Raw genomic sequence first — 25,351 nt, forward strand, 5'->3', positions numbered from 1 at the left:
GGATAAAATAAACCATTCCCAAGGAGGGTAGCAAGGAGCTTTTGATGTTGCAATGCAACAGAACAGTATTTGTATGTATGACGAAACTCCCTGTAGCTAAAGTAAAGTATGCTCGATGGCATATGTTTATAATACAGCTTCAGGTGAACTAAAACCCACCTCATATCTCTGCAGTACAGAATATCAACAGCGTAATAAATAGTGGAGAATTTAACATCTAAAGCCAGGGGAAAACTAAACCAAATCCTAGGTATAACGGTGGACACAAAATAAAGCTTGCGCGACCAACTTCGCGTACGTTGCTTATGAAAGACTCAAACATAACGAAATAAGATGAAAATATTATTCCCCTATTGAAGTTGTTTTATAACGAAATAACTAACAATTAGATCGAACGTGAAATAACAATTTTGCTGAAATGAAATGAACCAACCAAATATATAAATTAGTTGTTAAATTAGAGGATGCCGTATTGTTGATAAGAAAAGTTTATACGAACCGAAAACTAGTGAAAAAGTGTAAAAACAGTGATTTATGTTTTTTGCGCATAGTGTACACGCGTCACATTCACATTGATGTTGATCTAGGCTTAGGCACTACTCGTTAATAGAAAAGCGGAATTTAAATTAAACGAACCCTTTACACTTTCGTTCAGACAAGGTCTTGCCTTACATCTGCAGTGGTGTGTAATCAACGATCTAATCGATTCAGTAATTTATCTCCAACCTGCAAGACTCTAAATTCAGGACTAAAGTGCTCGTACTCTATGTGCATGGGTTCATGATTAGCATTTCACCCCTATGAATTGAAAAAGCGTGCATAAGCACAGAAGCTAGGACCATTCCTATAAACACAACTTAGCATAGAATTTATACACAAACGAGACAACCAAACTGTTGCACTTCGATTGCAGAGTTCGGGTAAAATCGATCGAATGAAAAACCGATCGAACGAACTTTAAATAATCAACATTGTGACGACATGCATTCGGTATATTCTATTCAATGATACACTATGAAACTATTTAGTTGGAATAAAGAAAGCCTGAAACCTTCAAACTAAGAACCCCATCTGTGACCTGTTTATTTTTTGCGTGCTATCGTTGAATTATTTTGTGCACCGCGGAAAAAAACGATTCAGAACAGATGGAACACGTGTTCGTGGTAGTGGAATTTTATTTCATTCTAGTAACCTTGGTGATCATGCACGGTAGTAACAAACCTGGTTATTGTCATACTTTGGTTTCATTTGACAGTTTTCAAACAAATCAAAGAAATTTAGTAGTGGTGAGCCAAAGGACTCATGAGTTGGATTTAAATCAACCCGATTCATCGCTCGGGAGGGTGTGGGAAGAGGGTGGTGGTTTTCCACCCTGTTTACAGAACTCTATTTTCCGTTAATTATAGGTTTAATTCTACTACTACGTCAAAAACATCGTCTCCGTGCGGACGGTACTTTAAATAGCAGCAATGTTTTAAGCTATTCAACAACGTGAAAGAAGAATTTTGCTTTAAATTTGCTTTCGAACTAGCAGTATTCAAAACGATGAGACGATAGAAATTCGAATTTCACCTGTGTATCCGTAGACGAATTCAGTATTCTTTCGGATTCGGATGGAGCTTCAGAAAGGCGGAGTCTAAGTACATTGCTGAATCCAGTACGGTGTTCCCATCATTAGCACCGAGTCCCGTGAAGTCGAAATCTCGAAAAACAACAGTCAGTCGTAAACAAAATATTCGACGTGATGTTTCGTTTCGCGTGAGCGATGTTTTTCGATCTTACCCGGCACGCGGTTCACGAATAACGCAGAATGTATATTAACTTGATAAGACGCACCGGCGCGAGTAGAATTCTTTCCAAACATTTTGTGAAACATTCGCTCCGACAACTGTCCAGTGCAGATGGAAAATCGTGCGTCGGGAGTCGTCACAGTATTACGAAAAGATTTCGTAATCGAGAGCTGCTGATACCTGGTACCGGCAATCAATGGGTCGGTGGAACCACTGCGCGGTACGCGAGTAGTAAAAGTACCACCAGCGATGTGGCAAACGAGGAGAAAGTTGCGAAACAGTCCAAGCTTAAGCTGCAATCCACGGATGTGAAGCGTTTGCTCGGTTTTGCGAAATCCGAACGATGGAACATTGCAGGTCAGGAATTGAGTGATGCCGAAATCGGACGCGATAAGTGTTCGGAAGACGACGTCTAATTAACGGGAGTTTCGTTTTTTTCCTTCCAGGCGGTGTTGGTTGTTTGATCATTTCCTCCGTGATCACAATGTCCGTCCCGTTCGGGCTCGGGAAGATCCTCGATATCATCTATTCCAGCTCGGCCGAAACGGGAATGGCAAAGGAGAAGTTGGATCAGTTTTGCCTGATTTTGGGTGGCATATTCCTGCTCGGCGGGATAGCCAACTTCGGGCGAGTCTACCTTTTCAGTAATGCCTGTATGCATTGGCCGGATAACAAGCGAAAATTGTACCACCTCACACTGAAACACACCGCATTGTTTGCGTTTTCTCAATCGTTTTAGCGCTACGAATAACGAAAGATATTCGCGCCAAAGTGTACAGCTCCATGCTGAACCAGGAAGCCGGTTGGTTCGACCGAAAGGGCACCGGGGAGCTGGTGAATCGCCTCTCGTCCGACACGTACCTGGTGGGAAACTCGCTGAGCATGAACCTCTCCGATGGACTGCGATCGACGGCGATGATAATGGCCGGCACTGGGATGATGATCTACACCTCGCCCCATCTGGCGCTGGTCGGGATGTGTATCGTGCCTTGCGTGGCGGGCGGTGCGGTAGTGTACGGCCGGTACGTACGCAACATCACCCGAGAGCTGATGGACAAGTATGCCGACATTATGAAGATCGGTGAGGAGCGTCTGGGCAACGTTAAGACGGTGAAGGTATTCTGCAAGGAACGGTTCGAGAAGCAACTGTTCTCCGAACAGCTGATCGACGCACTTAACATTGGCTACCGGGAGACGAAAGCGCGGGCTTCGTTTTACGGAATGGTAATTCAGAAAAAAGCCTCCACTCCTTTCGATTCGTAATTGATACATTGTTCCTTTCGTTCCACCTTAGACGGGCCTTTCGGGGAACATTATCATTCTCTCGGTGCTCTATTACGGTGGTACAATGGTGAACAATTCGGAAATGACAATCGGAGCTCTCACATCGTTTATTCTGTACGCCGGTTACACTGCCATCTCGATAGGAGGCCTAAGCAATTTCTACACCGAACTAAACAAGGGTGTCGGATCGGCGAGCCGTTTGTGGGAGATTATAGACCGGAAGTATACGATCCCGATCGATGGTAAGTTTTGAGGTAAAATTCTTATAAACATGGCTGTACTTGCCTTGCCATTTACATTTGTCGTCACAGCAAATACGTTCTTTAACGTTTTCTTTCCTTTACATGTTTGTTCACCAAACCTTTTAGAAGAAAATTTTGTTTTCAAATGATTAATCTTACTTATTATATCTCTAATGTTGTTTCTAATACTTAAAGCTCCACAGATTAATTTTAGGTAACCAATAATGTTTCTTTGTACGTCAGTTTTATTGCATGAAATTAAATGGCATTACCTAATACCAGTTGTGATGTAATATAGACTTGATCAGGAACGAAAAAAAGTGTAGAATATTAATGGAGTTTTGGAGTTCAATGCAATTTTCTGTCTATCACCTTATTCTTCTTATTTTGTTTGGAAAAATATTGATTTTGTTTTTCATTAATTAGTTTCTTTCCCAATAAAAATTGTGGTTTTCTCTCATCGTTTCAAATTAGTTTCATTGTTTGTCTTGAATATAATGATAAAAAGGTCCTGTGAGCAACAATTATTCATTCCAACCTATTTAATGTACTTTAATTCATTTTAATTTCAGGTGGAATCGAGCTGTCTAAACCTCCAGCGGGACAGATTCATTTTCGTGATGTGGTGTTCCACTACCCTTCCCGGCCGGACGCTGCCATTTTGAACGGTGTTAATTTATCCATTGAACCGGGCACCTCAACCGCGGTCGTCGGTCGCAGCGGTTCCGGAAAATCCACTATCGCTTCGCTAATGTTGAGGTACACAAGTGCACGTTCTCAAGCTACGATATACGAAAGAGAGTTAATTATTACGATTCACTTTCACAGGCTATACGATCCCGCAGGAGGTTCGGTGTTACTCGATGGAGTTGACTTGCGGGACATGAACCCGTCTTCCCTTCGTCGTTACATTGGTGCCGTGAATCAAGTAAGATGCGTTTCGCCAGAAGCTGTATTTTTTACGAAGTACACACTAACACTAATTTTCCACAGGAACCGGTCCTGTTCAGTGGCACCATCCGTGAGAACATCCTGTACGGGTTGAACATGGGTGAGAAAATTTCCGAGAGCGACTTCGAGCGCGTGGTTCGGGAGGCGCACGTGGACGAGTTCGTGCGGAACTTCCCGGACGGCCTGAACACGCTCGTTGGGCAACGGGGTGTCATGCTAAGCGGTGGCCAGAAGCAGCGCGTTGCGATCGCCCGTGCTATCATTAGGGTATGTACAAATGAATGCAGTTTTATTAACTCATTTTCTTATTCGATCATTCGTTTATCTTCCTTCCCCCTCTGGGTAACAAAAGAACCCTAAAATCCTTATCCTGGACGAAGCGACCAGTGCGCTGGATGCCGTATCGGAGGAGCTGATTCAGAGTGCGCTCGAGCGGTTAACGCAAAACCGGACCGTTCTTACGATCGCACACCGGCTTAGCACCATCCGGAATGCGACCAATATTGCCGTACTGCAGGACGGTCGAATTGTCGAGCACGGAAACTACGACCGACTAATGGCGACCGAGGGAGGCATCTTCCGGGAGCTGGTGCAACGGCAGACGTTTAGCTCCACGGCCGTCAGCTAGGGGATCGACAAAATGGGTAGCTTTCGTGCGTGTGTCCTAGGGCACCGAAAGCGCTCGAGGTATTTTCCGTTTGATCGTCGCTTTACTTCAGTGAAGCCTTTTTGTTATTGCTTGTTTTTTATAGACAATTTTTTCTTAGGCACAGGATGTATTTTAGCGGGTGGAAATGGATTGTACAATGAAACACTCTGATTGAAACTGGCTCATTCTTTCCAAGGTATTTCCGAAAAATCTTATCAATGATTTAGTTTTGTAGCAAGAAAGGTACACGGGTACATGATTTAAATTAAAAAATAAGTTTATTCGTAATATATTTTCGTCCACCTCTTCTTGAGCTTAATCGTGAAAACCTTCCACCGAATGTGTGCTCCAGCGTTCAGTCGATTCGACATAGATTTCCTTCACTACGCTTCGAGGCGACACAAGGAGAACCTTGGTAAAAGTAAAACAGGCAAAGGGAGATACAAACAAGGATGTAAAAACAGTGGTTTAAACAAACATCTAACGTCTTAAACATGTAAAGTACAAGCACACATACACCTTTTCTTCCGCCCACTACACCCATCTACGCAGTTTAATTGGGATCAAGCTTAACGGGCGGTTTAACACAATGGAGAAGAATCGATTCCCCCGTTCCCGGTTTGCGCTCAGGAGAATCGCTGGGAACAATAGCCGTTTCGCGCAATAGCTCCGAGAGCCGATGGATGAGATTTTACGATAGTTTGCAACCAGTACAGTACTAATATCCGCGGTTGCGGGACGCCGTCCTCCTTACAGCTAATGGTTTTGTGTTTTCGTTATTTTCCACGCCCCACGATTGTTTTATCTTTCTAGCTTACGCCTACGAACAGTGCTCTAGCTTGAGCTGCCGCCGTAGGATTTTGCCCGATGCGTTCTTCGGAATACTGTCCAAGAAAGTGACGCCCCCTTCGAGCCGTTTGTACGCGGCCACCTTCCCTGCGATGAACTCCTTCAGTGCGTCCTCCGTGACGTTGGTACCCTTCTTCGGTACGATGAACGCACGCGGAACCTCACCGGACACGGGATGTGGTGTGCCGACGACGGCCGCATCCGCCACGGACGGGTGCGATCGGAGCAACTCCTCCAGCTCGGCCGGTGGCACCTGGAAACCCTTCACCTTGATCAGCTCCTTCAGCCGGTCGGTGATGTAGAACTGCAGGTTGTCGTCGTAATGCGCGATGTCGCCGGTACGCAACCAGCCACCCTCGATGATCATCTCGTCGGTGGCCTTGCGGTTATTGTGGTAGCCCTTCATGACCTGCGGGCCGCGCACCAGCAGCTCACCGGACTGGTTCGGACCGAGCGCGGTATTGGTCGGATCGTTCAGGTCGACGATCTTCGCCTGGGTGCGCGGACAGGGCGAACCGACGGAGGCGTAGTTACGTGAACCGAGCGCTCCCACCATCACGACCGGGGCCGTCTCCGTCAGTCCGTAGCCCTGGATGAACTCGACGTGCGGTGCCCGAGCAGTGAAGCGTTCCGCGTCCGGCGTACCCATCGGTGCCGCCCCGGAGAACACGTTCCGGATTGGGTCGGTGTGCTTCGGTTTGACACCGTCGTGATGGCCGAGGAAGATGACTGCAAAGGAGAAAGAGGAGAAATGCCATCAATCTAATCGTGTGAGTTGAAAGATTTCAATTATCTACAAAATAACACATAACGCGTTTGTCCCTAGTTTACAATATAGCGTCTTAATTGGAGGAGGTTGGACTATTTCATATATTTCTTCTGAACTAACGATTGATCTAACATACTGTAATTAAAAAAAACTGAATGACTCATTTAAAACAAAAATTAAAAGAAAACGATTTTTTAAGCATCGTTCCAAAAACATAGGAGATGCAATTGGAAAAAAGTAACCACGCTTCAAAATATAGCAATATGACGCGTCGAGGGCGAATCCCTACCGAGACCGGACCCTCCACTGTACGAAAAATTTAATTTTTCAAATGGACTTCAATTAGAAAATTGATTCACTATATCGAACGTTTGTGTTGGTTCTCCTTTTTGCCTTAAATGTTTGTTTGTTCGGAAACACCTAAACTAACGACGCAAGCCATCGACTACCGAAAACAAACTTCTTTAAATGTGAGATCAGTTACTTTTCCGATACTGAGGAGAACTAATTTTTAGGAGAAGTAATTTTCCGACATTTCCTCTAAGAATATGTGGCTGTTAACAAAATGGAATTATATTTCTAAAGTCGATCGCGTGTTTTGGTAGCGTGCAGGAAAATCCCTCCAGAACTTGGTTGGTTCTTGTTTTACATATCTGTTCGTTCACACATGTTATACCAAATTGACGTTGGTATTTCTTTCCTCGTATGGGAATGTCCATAAGGAGTTTTAGCCACAAAAACTTTGAGAGATTCTTCTATTTAATAATATTTAACTGGTGAAGTTACTTTGAAACTTATCCAATAGTTGGCAATACTTCTCCTTAAAAGATCGCTCAAGAAAATATTCGACTTGAGGTGCCCGATAAGAACTTGACACAAATGATCATCATCGTATCAATGATTTACAAAATTTGCCCAATTTTTCCTCCGCAAAAAGACAAATTCTGATAGGTGAATTTGGGTTTATCAACTCCTCATAATGTAAAAAAAAACTCTGCAGAACAGAAATGAGAACTTCTTTGCAATCGTTTTAAAAAACAAAAACTACACTTACTGATCGGTGGTACGAGATGCAGCACCGAGCCCTTGTGCTCGGCAAGCGCATTGAGGAACGTGTCGGGCCGGAAGTTGGGCAGCGTTACCAGCTTGCAGCCCTTCTGGAGCTTCGAGAGCATCGTTACCGTCAGTCCGTAGATGTGGAAGAACGGCAACACACACGGCAGCACATCCTGGTAGGTGTCGGTCGTCGGCAGGACCACCATGCCGTTGCCGGCCTTCACCGCGAGCATCTCGCTGTTCGACACTATGTTGACGTGCGTCAGCTCGACCCCCTTCGGCATGCCGGTCGTACCGGACGAGTACGGCAGGAAGACGATATCGTCCGGCGTACGATCATGCTGCTGCAGCTCGCTGTAGTGAATACCTGCGGAGGGAAGGATCGTTAGCTCGTTCGACGGTTGAACGTTGGATGTTATTGCAGAGTTTCGAACCTTTCGGATTGGACAGCTCGGCGAAATCGATCGCACCGGCCGGTAGGCTTTCGTCGTTCGTATTCCGGATGCAGACGATGGGTATGTTTCGCTTCGCGTGCTGCGTGGCCTCTTTTAATACTGCATAGTTGGACGCCAGCCCGATCAGGATCTTTGCATCGCTGTCCACGAGTTGGCGAGAGATTTCCTCTGTTTCAGGAGGAAGGGAAAGGCATTTAGATTAAAATCACATTCTCCCCATTTTATATTTAATTCCTTATAGGTCCCTTGACCTCCCACGAATGCGCGCCCGATAAACCTGGAGTCGTTTTTGGACTTTCCCTGACTCATGTAGTCTTAAATGATAAAATAACATCGATTCGCAATTGAAGTGATTGATAAGGTGATAAATAAATGCCCGCAGCATTGCCCTATCCAAGGAACTGGTAGCCGAGGTGTTTTAAGCCATCAAATCAAGTGCAATATTAATACCGGTTTAACGAAGCGAAAAACATATCGGAGGAAAAGGTTCGTTTTACACCCTTCCGCGATTTACCCCGGTAGGAACAGGAGAGGCATGACATGGCAATGTTCAAAGACACACGGATAGCAGGAAGTTCCTTTGGAACTGCTCCCCCGTCTTCGTTGCCGATAACGAAAAGGGGTGAATTAGGTGATTGATAAGATGACCAAGAGCGCACATGACTAAGCTGGCGCCCGGGCTCGATGGGAAAATAGGGAGCACCGATTATCAACGGCCCGGTGCGGGTGATGACAGGGCTTAAAATGGTTTCCTGGACTTTTGGGGGAGGGGCGATAACGAACTGTCAATTGACAAAATCCCCGCGTATTCTTCAAAGCTCAACTCATTATTACGACCCCATTTTGGGGAATTAACAATGTCATCTATCTTGAGGGAATTGATGCTCGCACCGCCCTCCTTCCTTTGTAAATCATCGTCCATCAAAGTCCTTACGAGACAGAGAATTTCGAATCACGTACCACCGGTGTAGATAGGGTTGATCGTCGTCACCACCAGACCGGCCTCGATAGCACCTAACGTGGCCAGCGGAAACTCTGGAATGTTGGGCAGACAGAGCGCGAGCGTGCTGCCGGTGGTGAGGTTCAGCTTCCGCTGCAATCGGACCGCCAGGGCCGCACAGTGGTCCCGCAGCGTGCCGTAGGTGTAACTTCGTCCGGTGATGCCGCAAACCTGCACGGGGAGGGTGGTAAAAAAGGGTCATATTTAGTACCGTGTGACTCGCTTGAGCAGTATGAACTTCTCAGAAGATTATGGATTATTTTGAAAATCTCGACCATAGCGTGTTTGTTATTTAAGTACTTTCTTGACTATCTTTCCATATACTGGATGCGTGACGAATTTTTGTAATTGTTCCTTATCTTTGCGTCACAATTTTAAGGAAAGGCTGTTCTGTTTGGTATCAAAAAGAATTTCAAGGATTCATAAACTGCAAGCGGAATCGGTTGGAAACTCTCTGTTTATTTTGCGCCGGAGGAACTGACAGGGATCTATTCAGTTAGTAAATGTGTCGGAACGATTAGTTTACAAGGTTTACAGGCCAAGGGTTTACCCTTAAACTTCGGGAAAGACATGCTTAACCTGTTTAGGACATCGTTAAATCTCGGTGCCAAATGGATGAACTCCGATAGGGTATTTTTGAACTTCATTGGACAGTTCAAAATTGCTACGTCTAGTACTTTTTCCGATAACTAAACGTTAACCTTTGCAGTACAAATTTATCTTAATACTATACCTCTAAAGAAGAAAAAAAAATGTTTAAATTTCAAACATTCTTTTCGCGCCCTGTGTAGTATATTCACGTTTTTGTCATCTCTTAACGATTGATGTTGATATAAGAATAGCTTTTAAACGTGCCGATTATTGTAAACCACGCGATCTGCCGGAACTCATTATGAAATAGCTAAGCACTACCTATTTGTTGCCTAGTCCGACGGCAACCGAGATCACTGTTTACAACTACAATCTTCTGACTGTTCGCCGTAGGGCAAGTGTTATCACCAAAGTCTGGTCGAAAATATAGCACTCACTTTCTCATTTACGCAAATTCAATGTTCCGGTTTCGGTGATAAGCACCCGGAGAAGGCAAATAAATCCCCCGAGTTCATCGAATGGCAAATCCGGTGGAAAGTTCTCGCGGTCCATCGTCTCGTCCGGACGCGTGATGTTTCCAGTTCAATCGGGTTCCCTCGGTGGAGGGAAAGAAACCAATCGCGTCGTCCGATTGATTGGGAGCAACGGCGAGCAAAGCTCGTCCAAAAAAGGCCATCGATCGTTTAACCCACCGTTCAAGCCGGTTCGAACCGGTTTTTCCGTGGTTGGTTGGCGAGGTGGTGTTTGATAACGGACCCCAAAAAGGCATCCCGATACAATGGGACCGGCGTTCGGTACCGAGGATGCGAGCGAAGTGGTGCTATCAGCGCAGTCTGTATAATTTACTTCAGATAACATCGTGCCACCGGTCAGTGGAGAGGGAAGTGCGCCACGCTTCGCACTTTGCACCGGCATAATCACGGTCACCGGCGGACACGGACACGATGATGAGAGATAACAAGGAGCGCATCGGCTGGTGCAGGATCGCTTCCTTTCGCGGACAGGTCAGCAAACCGGCGACAGGGGGGGTATCTTCCAGCCGGCACTTGGCACGGCGGGCGCAAATAAATTATCTCGTAAAACAATTGGTTAACCACTTGACAGGGCGGACCGGGCAGTGTGTGTGATAGGACCACGACTACTACCCCTCCGGTCAGAGATTGCTGTAGACTTTGAACCATACGGCCGTGGTCGGTCCAAGCGTGTATGAACTATTTATAAACCTTTTTTTTCATATTGTTTTCTTAATTGTTGTCCGCGTGTGCTAGCGATACTGGGATGTTGTGTTGCACTTGCTTTGCGATGCCACTTACCACGGCCGTCTTGTTGGTCCACTGGCTGAACTGGTCCCACATGTAGTGGTCGAGCGTGACGTGCGGCACCGGGATGTTGTTGTCGTACAGCGAGTTCTGCTCGAACCCATTCTCGGGCGGGAAGATGGTGTCCTCCAGGTATTTCACCTGCCGCCGGGTGCTCAGCAGCCGGACGCCCCGTTGGGCCCAGTACCGCTGGACGTGACGTGCCGTCGTTGCGCCGGTGGCCACCGGTCCCAAGCCCAACTGGGCCAACCGTGCTAGGGACAGTCCGCGCATCATTCTAGTTTCGTTTGTTAATGTTTGTGGTCCACCCTAACAAAATGGTTGGACGATGTTTTGGACAAATTTACAACGCCTTTACAAGAGTGTGCTTTTGGAAGCGTTTGTTTGCGATGGGATGATATGTACACAGGTCGGTTTGTTATAACTCAAAATCTTGCCAAATCACTGGGCAAACTGTTGCTATCAGCAATCAAGCGTTTTATCCGTCTATTTGTCACCGTCAGGAGATAGTAATTTGTACTCTTAGGTTGTTGCTTCAGTTCTTGATATGTGGCCTAAAAATAAAAGAAAAAGGAAAATTAATAACATTTGTTAGTAATTCATTAAAAAACGGACAATTTATAGAATTACACAATGTTTCAGAACGAAGACATCGTTACAAAGTTGAACGGACAACTTTAAAATCCATTTCAAGCTTGTCCCGTAAAAGTGTGTGATATTGTTTCATAAAGGTACAGGAGTATTTTAGCCTCTTAAATGAATGCAATGGACATATTTACATCGACAAGAAACTAAATTTACTCAAAATTATATAAAATTGTGTTTATTTCCAAACAAGTGATGTTCTTTAGTTATTAAACAAAAATGCGATAATTTGGTCAACGTTTAATGAATATCATTTGCTAGTATAACCAAACAAAACGACACCGATCAAAGGTCAAAAAAAGAAGCAAAATCTTCAACTTTGTCTAGAGTTGTTGTTTCTATTTGCATGTCACAGTTGCCACTTTTGTTGAAGCAAATTGATCAAAACTTTATCATAGCATTTTATTAGATGTTTCTTTAGTTTATGATGTTTTAAATAAACAAAAAAAGCTCAATATGTGATAAAGATGACGAATATATTGCCCGTGCAGTAATTATGGGACAGCAGGAACGCAGTTTGCTTTTCCGTGCAAATGAGAGAGTCAGAAAAAAACCCCTTCAAAACGAAATTTAACTGGGTTTGTCGAACTGGAACGTAATAACATTGACGCAATAGCATGACGATAAAAAGGGTGGTTTGCACGTGTTTTTGCTTTTAGTAAGCATCTTTTAAGAGCAATTTCAAGAGTTAAATTAAAGTCTCTGATATGCATACATCCTTTAGACCTGTTTTAGTTTTATCAGCAAATGGACGTTAATTGCACACACCAGAACGTAGATATTTTACGAGTAAAAAGAATGAAATATGTTGTAAGCACATTGTTACAGCGGAAAGAAATCTCTGCAGTCGGCAGGTGGATTGTTCTTTTACGACGCTTTTTAACTATTGATGGGCACAACATTTAATAGCCCTCACGTGACTGCTCCACTCGGTTGCACGCTTTTCCGGAAGTGTTGTTTCGAGCGGGGTCAATGTGCATACAGGGTGTGCATGCAAAAATCATCGAATGAATCCCGTCGAAAGCGTTGCTAAAAAGCACGAACGCTCTTTCCCACTCGTATACAAACAGTTCAAATCACGGTTTGGGCCATTGGAGTGGAAATCATCCGTTCTTGTTTTTTATTTTTTTTTTTTGCAACGGGGCAGCCTGACGGTGGACGCTTTCCTCCTCGGGGATCTAAATTTAGTAACCACCACCGTGTTTACAAACAAACACTTTCAATTATTCAACCGAAACACGCTCCTTGCGACGCTCGGCTGCGGGGATAACAACCATTTTCTCAACCATAGACACACACACACACACACATACACAGAGGTCCATGTGCCCGTATATTCTGGCCATCCGAATCCCTTGTGGACAGCGTGCCGAAAGAAAGTGTTGCTGAGGGAAAACCGGACGGCAAACTCCTGAAAGACATGAAAAACACACACACCGTAAGCACATGGACCGAAATCAGGTCAAGAAGTTGGGCGCATTTTCTTCTCGCAATGGCAAACCTTCCCTTTGGCCACGCTTTGCTTGCTTTCCTTCCCCTCTTGGTGCCCAGTTTCGGGGAGGCTTTTTATTTCATCTAGCAAGAAGATTTTCCTCAGCATAAGAAGAGGTAGAACCAAGGAGCAGGCTGTGGCTTTCTGGGGCAGCGTGGAAAGTATTTTTACACAAAACCCAAGCTTTGAAACGGACCAGTGTTTCAGTGTTTGTGTGCCCGTGTTGCATCCACTTCCGGCCCTTATCACCACGAAGCAACATCCTCCAGGAACCGCTTTGGGATGGTTTTGCCTTCGGAAAACGGCTTTCTTCGGCGAGGAAAGTTCTGGCCGACCTTCGGTGGGAACTTTGGAATTGAACTTTCAATGTCGCACCGTACTCGTATTGAAAACAATTGTCCTGTGGCCGCAGGGTCCCGCCGTCGGTCCGCATGGCCGGAGGATGGGGTATGCTGGTGTTTGCTAAAAACTGTTTACCATGGCTTGGCGTGTCGTTGGCATCCTTCCTTTGCATTTGCGCTTCGGACCATGCGGTACTCATTTGTTTCACATGCAAGCCGCGGAAAATGAGGGCGAGGGTCGATGGAGTCGCCTCCTGCCATGTTGCCGTCGCGGAACGGCATGAGGGACGGGCCTTCCGTCCAACGGGCAACATAATGCGGGATGTCGGTGGACATAGGGGCATGGAAATGAATGTTTGAATTTTTAAAAACAACACCTGCAGGGAACGTTGTTCCAGTTCCCTTCCTGCCGACCCCCCCTTCCCTCCCCACTGCATCCCCTTTCCCCAGCCAGTCGTGAGGCCCATATTATGCCAATCTCATTTGCGCTGATGATGTTTACCGTAACTTGATGGTCTTCGCGGTGGCTAAAGGAAGCACACAATCAAAAAAAAAAAGGAAGCATCAAATGAGTCAGAGACAAACAGCTCCCCCAGCATCGGTGAGTGTGTGTGTGTGTGTGTGTGTGTGTGTGTGTGTGTGTGTGTGTGTGTGTGGAAAAGCTCATCCCCAGTTCCTGTTGTGTGGCATTTTGTTTACCACACAACCTGCTAATCCCTTTTGGTGAGCCTCGAAGCCATTTTCCCGGATCGGAGATCGCGCTTCGGGAAGCATTTAGGCCGGCGAAGCGGGCAAACAAGTGATTGCGCTTACAATTGACGCTGGCTCCTTTAATTTCCTGCCCAAAACGCGCCTTAGGCAGTGGCGAGGGAATGGATGGAAGAAAGTCCCATCAAAGGATGGGATTTTGTTTTCCGTTGCAAATGGCAGGGTTTTCATTTTAATTTTCCCCTAGGCCACCACCGGAAGGCCGAAGGTGCACAAGATGGTTTCCACTTTCCCTCCCACCAACCACCTGCTCCAGGGAAACGAACGGACGAACCAAAGGAAATGCGGGAAAATATTAAAAACGTATCAGTCTTCTCCGATGGCGAACGTTATGCAAATGATTACGTGCAATCTTTCGCACACATAGTTCCGCCAGCGTTCTTTCCGTGTTGAAAATAACGAAAAATGAAAATAATATTTAAAAAAAATACCCAGGGAAACATGTTTTCTCGACGGAAGATCCTGGTCCTGGTCGGGGATGCTTCCCGGAAACGTTGCTCCATCCCACTCCTCCGCCTTCGACGCCGGGGGACACATTTTTAAGCATCTCATTTCGAGCCGTCAAGTGGCCACTTTTTTCGTCGCCTTCGTTCGTGCCGAGACCGTCCGGCGATCGTCGCCCACTCGAGTGTCCACTCGAACGCACACTTCGAAGCCTGAAGCTTCTTCAAATCATGACCAAACACAAAGCGCGTCAAGTGCCCGTCAAGCGGGCGCAACAGGCGCCTCACCAAAGCAAACCCCTTCCTGTGGCCCTGTGTTCCTTTACCTTCCGCCCGAAGGCATCAAAGGATTCGCTGCATGAATAATGGCCAACGGAGGGGACAAATGAAAAAAAAAAAAAAACTCTCTCCTTTAATTACCTCACATCTACATCCAATTATGGGACGGCGCGAGAGATGCGGCCTGGTTTCCCTTTTTTTTGTGTCATCTTGGAGACTCTTTTCTGTAATTTCCATTAGCTTTTTCTCGGTTTTGCTGCTCCCCCCTTTGAACACTCAACTTCTCCTCGATCGTGCCCAGATCGTCCTTCGGTGGTTCGTTTCCCGCCGTTTGTTTCCACATCGTAAATTTGTTGGAGGAAATGCCTATCCTTTTCCCGCTTTTCTGTTCGCGTGCTTTCGCCAACCACCGGAAGTCATGGGCCACGTTACCGCGCGCACGTGCTTAATCGACCGGAGTGAGTGGATAGTTTTTGACGTCCCACCGACCGGTTCGGTTAGAAGGACTCTTCCCAGTGTCTTGTCACTTTTGTTTTTCATCCCCCCTCCCAGGGGGGAAACTTACTTTTACAAACATTTATTGGCTTCACCGCTGCAAAACATAAAATAATTAGAATAACTCACGATAGAACTACCTGCGCCTAGTTTATGTAACGTGCACCTTAAATGGTTATCACTCACGAGACGGCTCGGTACATATTTTGTTCGTGTGTGTTGTGCAGTTTAATTAGCGCAATGCCGGTCATTACATGTACACAGCTTTACATGGAAGGTTGAAGCGACATGTTCATGATTTCGCATTATATAAGCAGCCAACGACGTTCCTAGTTAGACTCCAATGCCTTTCACGCAGTAGGCGGTCATTAAACCTACAGAAACACATACCCTGACTACGAGTAATCAAACGACACAGAAATTCGAAAGAGTGAAATAGAAAAATTTAACGTATTGCAAAAAAAAAGTTCATTTCAGAGAGGATTCCAAAAGTTGCATATACTGAAAATGATTTTAACTAAACCTTTAACCAGTTACAAACAAAAATTACCAGAATAACTAACTTTAATGTAAACAGTGAAAACTAGAAGTAGATTTTCGTAAATAGTAGGATTATAACCTATCCACATTATTTAATTCTTATTTTTATCCATAACAATATGCTTTGATTAATGATTCGAAATATAGTTTCAGAACACGATCATATGGCTTTACCTTTGCTGTATTTTTAATAACTATAGTGTTCACTCATTAATTGACAATTTTTATAATTTCTGTTGTTAGATCAGAACACTGTTCATTCTTCTTTATGTAATCGCATATTAAATATTACTTAGAGCATAAAATGTGTTTTGTTCAAACTTCAAAACACTTCTTCAAAACTTTCTTTTTATTTGTTTGGAAGTGATATTGATCCAATTTTATACAATTTTGTAAATAAAGTGCTGATAATATTTTCAGTTTACCCATTCGTTTCCTTTCAAAGAGTATTTAAATACAATGAACAGTGAAGAAGACTAACAGTACTTTGATAATCAAATGGCAAATGTAATGGCTTGGTAATTTTATACTGAAAAATTAGGAATGTAATTTACCAAAATAACAAAAATGCAGAGTATCAACCATATAGAGAGGCGTACAAAATCATCTTTTCGCAAACCATTATTCGCACAGGCGTTTGCGTGTGTGTGTGCGCGCGTAAAAAACAATCCAACGTTGGATTAAATTGAATTGCTTGTTCTTCCCTGGTAGTCCGATAGACGACCAAAGTCCAGATCACAAAATAATAACTTCCTGCATCAATATTCCCCGCCGCCTCTCAGTCCGAGCAATGGCCTCTCCCCCTTCACGCCCCATCGATCGTCCCACCTGTCTGCCCGATTTTTCAACGCTAGCCGGTTCCACTTGATGGCACCGGCCTCCCTGCTAACCCTATCGGGCCACGGTGTGCCCCTTATCACGCCAGCCCGATCATCTTGTATAGGCCACTCGACTTTGCAATCGAATTAGATAAGAAGGCGGCCCCGCAGTGCGTTCAACACCCGCATGAAAGTACTACTTCGACCTACCAGTCGCTGTTTCCCACCTTTATGGCCGCAGTCTTGCCGGGTGAGTTTTGGTGCGTGTGCGTGAATGGCCATGCATGGGGCCTTCTGGAAGAAGTGGACTGAATGCGCCGAAAAACTAGTTCGAGCTTATCAGGCAGCGTTTGGAGCCCGGTGGTTGTAAATGAGTGAAATTCCCTCTTCTTCCCGACGAGCTTATCATTGGTGCGGGAATTGGTTTGTACAAACCGTACGAACTGGCCCTTTTCCAGGAAATACTGCGAAATGGAAGAAGAATTGGGCATACTTGGCCGACGACTTTTAAACGGTGGTTCGGTTGTTGAGATCGTTGGTGTACGCTAACGCTATTTCTTATGTGAACAAATGAATTTTCATCTTAAATACTATCAAAGAGGATGAAAGCAAAACTTATTAGTGTACCAAAGTTTAAAGGTTTAGTTGATCGATGCAAACCATAAAACTCAACCTATTACCCAAAGACGATCATCTGTTCCTTTCAGATGATTTAAAGTAAAAAATAATACATTGGCAAGTAAATTCATTTATAGTTCAAATTGTGCACTTTTTATCAAAAATTTGAAATTCTTATTTCAAAAAGTACACAGTACTCTTTCTTTTCAGATCGGATTTGAGGATCACATTCTTATAATGTAATGAAATGAAATCTGCATCTTCTGTAAATCCCGTACCAGTTCAATTTCTTTAAATTTTTCAATTTTAATGATACAAATTGTCCCACAAAAAAACTATTTAAAACGGTGGCTGATCAGCAGTATTATTTTTTTATGTAGGAAAATTTAATTAAAAGTTGAGCTTAAATTTGGTTGCAAACTATAATCCATAAACACGAGGTATTCCACTTGTTCGGCTATGGTATCAGCATTTACATGCCTTCAAAAATACATGCCAACAAATTAATGGGTGACATCACAGATATCATCGTCTGCTTAATCTTCGGTAAAACAAATTTCTCAAGCAATAATTCTTGTGCGCAGCATCGGACTGAAATTTCTCGGTAGCCATATCTTTCGCTGTGCAAACGCTGCGTGTCGGTCGGTGGGTGATGAAGGCGACAACCAGCAATTGGTACCAACCAAATCCGGTTCGATTCGACACAGTTTTCGTCTGCGCCGGTTCTGTCCCCAGCGGGCCCGTCGGAGCAAATCATATATTCCCGACGTTATGTGAATTTCTCCCTCAGTTCGGGTGGAGAAGGGGTGTGGTGTGGCAGGGATGAAACCATAAACACAGCCAATCACACCAACAACACAGACTCGCGAGTCTCGCGAACGAACGAAACAGCGGAGATCAAAGTCCGACTCTCGTCACATTTTTTTTTGGTTTTTCTTTTTATCCCCACACACTGCTCGCGATCGTGTGGACTTGTGTGACGATCGTGTCAGTGTGCTAGTGCTGGTGGCCTTTGGAGGCCTATTGCTAATTTTATGGTAGTTTTTTTTATGTTGGTTCTGCGTCTCCATTACCTGTCGGCCGACTGTTTTTTTTACAGATCGCGTGCCATGGACATGGGAAAAATATTATTATTCTGACACGACATCTACAAGTTGTCATTCTTTGGATGGTAAATAAAAAGCTTTAAAGGTAGGAAATAATTAACATCGAAACCAGGAGGCGAAACTAAACCTCCTCATAGAACAGGAAGAGCCAAGAAGCCGTACTAAAGAACCACTTCGTATAGTCCACGGTCATCGCACCGGTCATTGACAGGTTCCGTCTCGAGAGAACGATCCACGGAAGAACGGACATAAGAAAACGGGTTCAGCCGTTTTGTTGCACCGGTGTACAAGTTTCTTGCATCTGTTTCTACCCGTTTTATACCCCTCTTATCCCTTCTTTGCTTCTTTGCACCGATCCATAAGGGTTTGACGTTGACCTTCGGGAGGTCTGGTAGGTATTCTTTAGGCGCAACCTTCGTTGCTACAGGAGGAAAGTGAAAACTCCTCGCGTTGCTGACGGCCTTGGATTATCCATTGCACTCATGCTCGGCTCGCTCGCTCCCGTTTTCGTTGCTTGTCGCATCGTTTTTCTTTTTCTATCGGGGGATGAAAGTTATTTTTAGCGGCGAATGATTTGTGTAGCAAGCATCTTATCCCGTTTGTTTTGTTTCTTTTGCTCTAGAACCAACTGAAGCATGTGCATGATCCCGTCGTCCCTCAACATTTCATGCTGATTGTGTGGTTTTCGCCCGGGACCGTATCAGCGAAGCGCAACACAGAAGACGTGCAAAATTCAACGATCTCAGCGCAACGGCAGATCGCAATATGCGCAGGATGCGCTTTCTCGGCGGGATATCCATATTTTTTTCCTCGCACTCAACGCTGCGCCCGTTGGCCTAGGTCGTGTTTTTGTGCATTCGCCAAATGTCGGCCATCGCTCCCGGTTCTTTTCGTCCCGTGGCCGATAACATTGCAATAGGGTAGGCGTCGAACGTATAAACAGAACATAAATCTCTAGACAGAAACGTGTGCGGAATATATACGAGCTACCACCGGCTTCATTACGCTGCGCAAACGATCGTAGTAATTGTGTTCTCCAGGTGTTCTCCGTACCTTTGGCGTAGCGTTCGTAGATCCGCTCCGTTTCGGAAGATAATTTGCAGTTTCCAGCCGTAAGCCTACTACACGGTGCTATCACAAATGGGTTGCGTTGGTCTTACACGACAGTAACAGCCAGTAATAAAATGGGTCAGTAAATGCGCAACGAAAACACGAGCCCGGGAACGCACCGGTAGACACAACAGAGGTCGGAACGGAAGGGTACAACGCGCACAAACCGGAGGGAACCGCGAACCGTCGAATCGATCACTTGCAGGTCTGTCAGCGAACTGACTGGTCGGCTTGCGCCGACACTGCGTAAATATAAGGTAATGGACCGCCGGCGATAATGCTGTGCCGCTCCGTTGCCCGCCAGAAGCGATCCGTGTGCCCTCTCGCTTGGGCAATCTGCTAACGCACACATTGGGACGGCGTCCGCTTTTGAAACGAACACGATCAACGAGAAGATGCGATGGAGATGGGATTTTTTACACGCCGTCTTGCGATGCTCAGTTCACGTTCTTACGCGCCATTTCACATACAGCCGTTAGCACTGCATACCATCGTCTGGGCCATGATCTACGGCTATTGTGCCGGTGATTCGTTGTTTGAGCAAACTCGCTCATCTGTTGCTCCGATTCCCTCGTCTTATTCGCAAAGTATTCGCATACGTCGAGGACCGAACAAGAAGATAAAATCGGCGCAAGATCTGAGCAAGTTTGCTCAAACAATAAATCGGCGGCTTTATAGCCGAAGATCATGCTAACCGGACGACGTTACGGAGTGGTAATGCCTGTAAGACGGCCGTTTTACGGAAACATTCCGTCCCAACGGTATCCGGTTCGGTTCGGTTTAAATAAATATTTAAAATTTGCAAGCAGCATACTCATATTCTATTGCTGTTGACAAAAAAAAAGAAATAATATCAGCTAAAGGCTAAAATAGTTCGTTAATGAAAGCATGGTAAAGTGTATAAATTAAGAACTAGCTGTTTCCGTGTTGTTACAGCAATACAAAGGCCTCTGCCAGCCATTTACCCGATGTTTGCTCACCCTGTTGCCATCGTTGACGCAAAAAGGTATGCAAAGGGTGATACATATGAGGTAAAATGTGTTAAAGGTTTGCGTAAAACAGGGATCGAACTTTGGCTCATGAAGGAAAAAAAAAACAGACGAAGTAGTTGTACCTAAAGAAGTAAGTTTTACAATTTAATAATGTATTACCGAACTATCAATTTAATTTTTATAATATGGGAAGAACATTTTCATTTCATTTTCGCTTTCAAAATCTTCAGTATAGCAAACAAAAATATAAAAAAACTTGTTTTAAAATTGATTTCACCTTCCAATTGCCCAACTATTCCAGCAATATCGATAATTTTCACCTTACTTTATCTGTTCAATTCTTTTGAAGCCTTTTTATTAATTAACTCTATCAATTTTACCAGACTTACGAAGAACAACGTATTGCTTACGTTTGAATCCAAAACACTTAAGATTCACAGATAAAGCCACTTAGTACACTTAGATATTCATTAACACTGAGTGTGAATTCACACCCTTTGACTTAAGTCAAGGTTGATCAAGAACGAAAAGTCAATATATAAGAATATCTGTCGTTCATGTTATTTTCTGATGAATCACAAAGCAAAACCAAAACTAAGGCATTCACATTTTATCCTGTCACTGGTGGGAGATGGTAAATTGTAAGTTTTAAGCACAATTCAGTAGAATATTGGTTTCACCTATTGAGCTTCGAAATGCAAGTGTCGGCATTTTGTCACCATCCTGTACACTTCACGGTCGTATTACATCAAAGCCAAATATGCAGATTTTGTGCTAATCCAATTAAACGGAAAGCATTTCATCTTGTTAAGTCGTTGAAATAATCAAAGAGCTGCTACACAATATTCATCGGAGTGAGTCATTTGGTTCGAATCCGACCTCAGAAATATTCACCATTCCCAACACTATTCTTTGCAGATGTGTGTACCACCTTTGTTGAAATTCATTGCGATGTTAATATTTCCTTATCCAATAAGCTGGCCGTGTTGAAATTGGCGACTTAATATTTCATTTTTTTAAAACAAAAACCTGTTGTCATACACAACCAGTCAATTATTGTTGCATTGTTGCGTCTCCATTATGCACACCCACATAAGACACGAACTCTTCACACCTGATGTTTCGTACCACGGCTGTATGACAACACTAGAAGTTTACCTTTGGGTCGTTACCCCACACGAATCCTTCCTGAAGACGAGGGCAACGCGTACCACCCACTACTAGTAGTAAAAATATGTATGCTTACAATATGCTTATTTGCAAAAAGCTGAACACCTCCGTTTTTGGCGCTTGTTGACAAACAGAGGAGTCGTCTGTTGACTGTTTCTCCTTGCGCACCGATTCTGTCCACGTCGTGAGAAAGGTGCGTGAAAGGTCCTTCCTGTTCCTGCGTGTGTTTGTGTAAATGTGTGTGCGTACAGAGTTTTTTTTTATCTCTCATCAACATTTCCCTACCAAAACACACCATCGCTCGTGCTGGCCACGTTCGTCCCCGGGAGAAACGGACATGCGTACACGAACTACCGTTCGTGTTCTCTCGTTCGTAATCCTTTGTCACTCTCCCACCTCACCTCCCCCGGTTGCCGGTTGTGGAGAACTGGGGCCAGGGGAAAGCTTTACAACAATGTTGAACAGAGGCAGCTTTCTGGGAATCCAAAGATGGCACCCGGTGGGTGCATGGAGGGAATATTTTACTCTCCACAGCGAAAACTACAAACTGAAGCGGGGAAACGATTTTGTAATCGGTTTTATTTTATTTTTTTTTAACTCAGGGGGTTTCCCAGTGGTTTTTTCTCGCGGAAAAATCAACAGACTGTTGCAAGAAAGTATGAATGATTGATAGGGTGGAATTGCACGGACAACAGGATTCCATAACGCGGAAGAATTTCCCATGTGCTCTGAATCCAAGTTACCGTGGTGTTATTTTATGAATTGCAAATTTCTCGTTCGTTGTGTTTGTGTTGTAATAAAATATTACAATCGGAACTGTGCTTTAATTTCGATCACTACTTTAATGATTCGTCTTTGAGCACCATGTTGATGCTAAGGGTTTCTGTTATATTAACTTACGTTAATTTCAACGTGTATTCAAAAATTTTCCACTTATTTGTCAACAATGCAATATTCGGTGTCAACGTTCTTCTCGAGGGGGAAATTCGAAACATTCCTTCAGAGTCACCCTGTACACCTTCTGCGACGGAGTTGCGTGGCGCTGGGTTAGCAGTGAGTGGTTCCTATTGCCTTTTCTTTTGCTTGGCCCATTCTCCTCCGGTCGTTCTCGCTGGCTCATCTGTCGAAATGAAAAGTTCTCCAGCATAGAATAAAAGTAACAAAAAAAAAACGTTAGAAAAGAGAAAGCAAAAAGGGAAATCCCATCCGAAGGTACGAACCGGTGCGGAGTGCGCTTGCCCAGTGCGACGAAGGGAAATTACCGATGGAGGAAACCACGGACGGTTTTCCCGCCGCCGCCATCCCGCGGCCCAGGACCGGGAGGGACTTCATTCCGTCGGGTTCGGCCGTCGCTCGGTCGCGGCGGAAGTTAGTCTACGTTGAGGGCGCAGCAAAGCTGGGTGTCTGAAAACCAATTCGGCCGCAGTTGCACGGAGCCCATCAGGTCCGGCGAGGTCGTAAAAATCGGTTCTTCTAGAGTTGTGTTGTGTGGCGAAGAAGAAAAAGGCAGAAGAAAAACGAAAACAAAATCCGAGAAAAAGAAAACAACAAAAAGTGCAAAAACAAAGTAAAAACTACCTTTATCGACCTTTGCGCGGTGGAAAATTCGGTCCACCGCTCGGTTTCCGCAGCCAATCCGACTGTGGGGGGGTCCGATCCGTGGTGCGCGTGAGTAACCGTTTCGAACGGTCCCACTAGTTTCATTTTTTTTGTTTTCGGTGACCAGCAAAAGCATCCCCTCGGTGTGTGGCAGTTCGCAAACCGAAAAGGTAAAGTCACACAGGTTTCTCTTGCAAACCGAGTGCGAGTGTGTGTTTCGTGTGGTGTGTTACTAAAATGAAAAATAAAGGATCTACGAAGGTGTGTAAATTTTCCCAGCGCGGTGATGCGTGAAAATCTCCACTTGATCGGCCTCCTTTTTGAGAGTTCGATAGCTGGAAAAACCTCGCTTGGTGGAAAGCCTGCGGAAGAGCGAGCCGTGCGTTCTGCAACTGTTACCTTTGTCTTGGCCGCGGTATCCGAAAAGCTTCGGCTCGAACCGTGCAACACTGACTTACACTTTTGCCGACGTGTCACGGATGAGGAGGGCGCTGGTGTTGCAGTAATATGTAACGTTGGGCCTTCTGCTGCAAGAGTCACCCGTCGACGACAGGGCGTACCGTAGCAGAACCGTGCGTAACCCATGAAGAAACCCCCCTCCCACACATACACACACATACACCCGCGGGCGGAGGGCAGGTGAAACCGAAAAGGACACCCGGTGACAAAGGAGTGTGGATTTCTGTATGTGTGTGTGTGTGTGTGCGTGTATGTGTGCTCTTTGTGTTTGTAGCGGTCAAGTTCTCCTCGAGCCCGGTTGTTGAAGGTTGCAGTGTTCGCGGCTGGTGTTATGTGTGTGTGTGTGTGTGTGTTTGGTGGAAATCGGTGGGAAAAGGCAACCGGATGTAGATGTGGATAGAAAGTAGGATAAATAAAAAAAGAAGTTAGTCAGGTGAACGAACATAACCGCCGCCCTCCTCCATCTCCCCCCACCTGTTCAGGCAGCTTGCAACAGCTGGCCAGCCGCACCGTCATTCCACAATCAGGTGAAGGACTCCAGCGTGCCTTCACTGTGGCGTTTCCTTCCGTTTGATAAATGAAAGCAACAGCAAGTGTGTGACCTACCCGTCCATCTAGCACAATCATTTGTCTGCCCCTGTGGGTCGATATGTGTGTGTGTGTGTGTGTGTGTGTGTGAGGGTGTGTGTTAATGTCCACGGTCAACGGAAAATTCTTCGTGAAGGCGCACAGTAATGACAAAGTGTACGCGGTGGTACGTTAGATGTTACGCGATTCGGCAGAATATTGTGACACCTTCACGTCACGTACGAAGTGCGAGGTATCCTTCTATCGCCAGCATAGAGTTGCCACCGTCGGTTGGACAGATGACACAAACGGGAGCAGCAGTGAGCAACTCGTTCGACGGTTCTGCAGTGGCCGTCGATGGAATGGATGCATGAATGTGTAACTGCGTCGCTCGGCTAAGGTTGCGACCGTTTGGCGATGGCTACTGAAGGAACCTGTTCCCTTTGTGGCGTGTTGGTAAATACGAGCGACTGTTTTCGACGCAAGAGAGCTTGCGGCGATGTAACTACTTTTAGCAAGTTGGAACATATTTTTTAAAGTAAACTACATTATTCATGTAGAGTTAAGGATTCATGCTATTTGAACTCTTTCAGATTTCTTTATAAATTGTTTTGAGGTTGAGAATAATACGAATGGAATATTGAATAATATCTTAAGGAAAATGCTGCATTGGGAAGAAAATATTCAAACACTTCGAACTAATTCTGTTCGATTAGATTTGAATAAGAATATGGATGGGACGCGTACAAAACGAAACAGCTAAATTTTAAATGATTATTCTTCGCCTGCTTTGTGAAGATCTAAATCAGTTTTAAATACTTTTGTTTTATTGTAAACTTAAAGTGAATTATATAATTCATTTAACTATGTCCAACTTAGCAGAATCAATGGCCTAATACAGGGGTCGGCATACATTTCCTACAAAGGGCCTGATGATTTAAAGGAAACTGATAG

The 25,351-nt window shown here is 44.7% G+C and overlaps 2 protein-coding genes across 2 annotated transcripts; one reads left to right on the plus strand and one right to left on the minus strand.

The window, feature by feature from the left end:
- The first annotated feature begins 1,755 nt into the window (after nt 1-1,755).
- Nucleotides 1,756-5,052, plus strand: LOC131286307 (ATP-binding cassette sub-family B member 10, mitochondrial). Its single transcript, XM_058315241.1, has 8 exons — nt 1,756-2,147; nt 2,237-2,443; nt 2,530-3,014; nt 3,085-3,316; nt 3,889-4,075; nt 4,145-4,244; nt 4,310-4,534; nt 4,620-5,052. The coding sequence occupies exons 1-8, from the start codon at nt 1,811-1,813 to the stop codon at nt 4,893-4,895; spliced, it is 2,049 nt and encodes a 682-aa protein (XP_058171224.1). The 5' UTR covers nt 1,756-1,810; the 3' UTR covers nt 4,896-5,052.
- A 233-nt stretch (nt 5,053-5,285) lies between these two features.
- On the minus strand, nt 5,286-11,464 carry LOC131289933 (uncharacterized). Its single transcript, XM_058319285.1, has 5 exons — nt 10,950-11,464; nt 9,006-9,216; nt 8,025-8,213; nt 7,589-7,957; nt 5,286-6,494 (listed from the first exon to the last, which is right to left on the minus strand). Exons 1-5 carry the CDS (start codon nt 11,229-11,231, stop codon nt 5,737-5,739), a joined length of 1,809 nt encoding a protein of 602 aa, XP_058175268.1. The 5' UTR covers nt 11,232-11,464; the 3' UTR covers nt 5,286-5,736.
- Between the last annotated feature and the right edge of the window lie 13,887 nt (nt 11,465-25,351).

Source organism: Anopheles ziemanni, chromosome 3 (genome assembly GCF_943734765.1).
Source record: "Anopheles ziemanni chromosome 3, idAnoZiCoDA_A2_x.2, whole genome shotgun sequence".
Lineage (NCBI taxonomy): Eukaryota > Metazoa > Arthropoda > Insecta > Diptera > Culicidae > Anopheles > Anopheles ziemanni.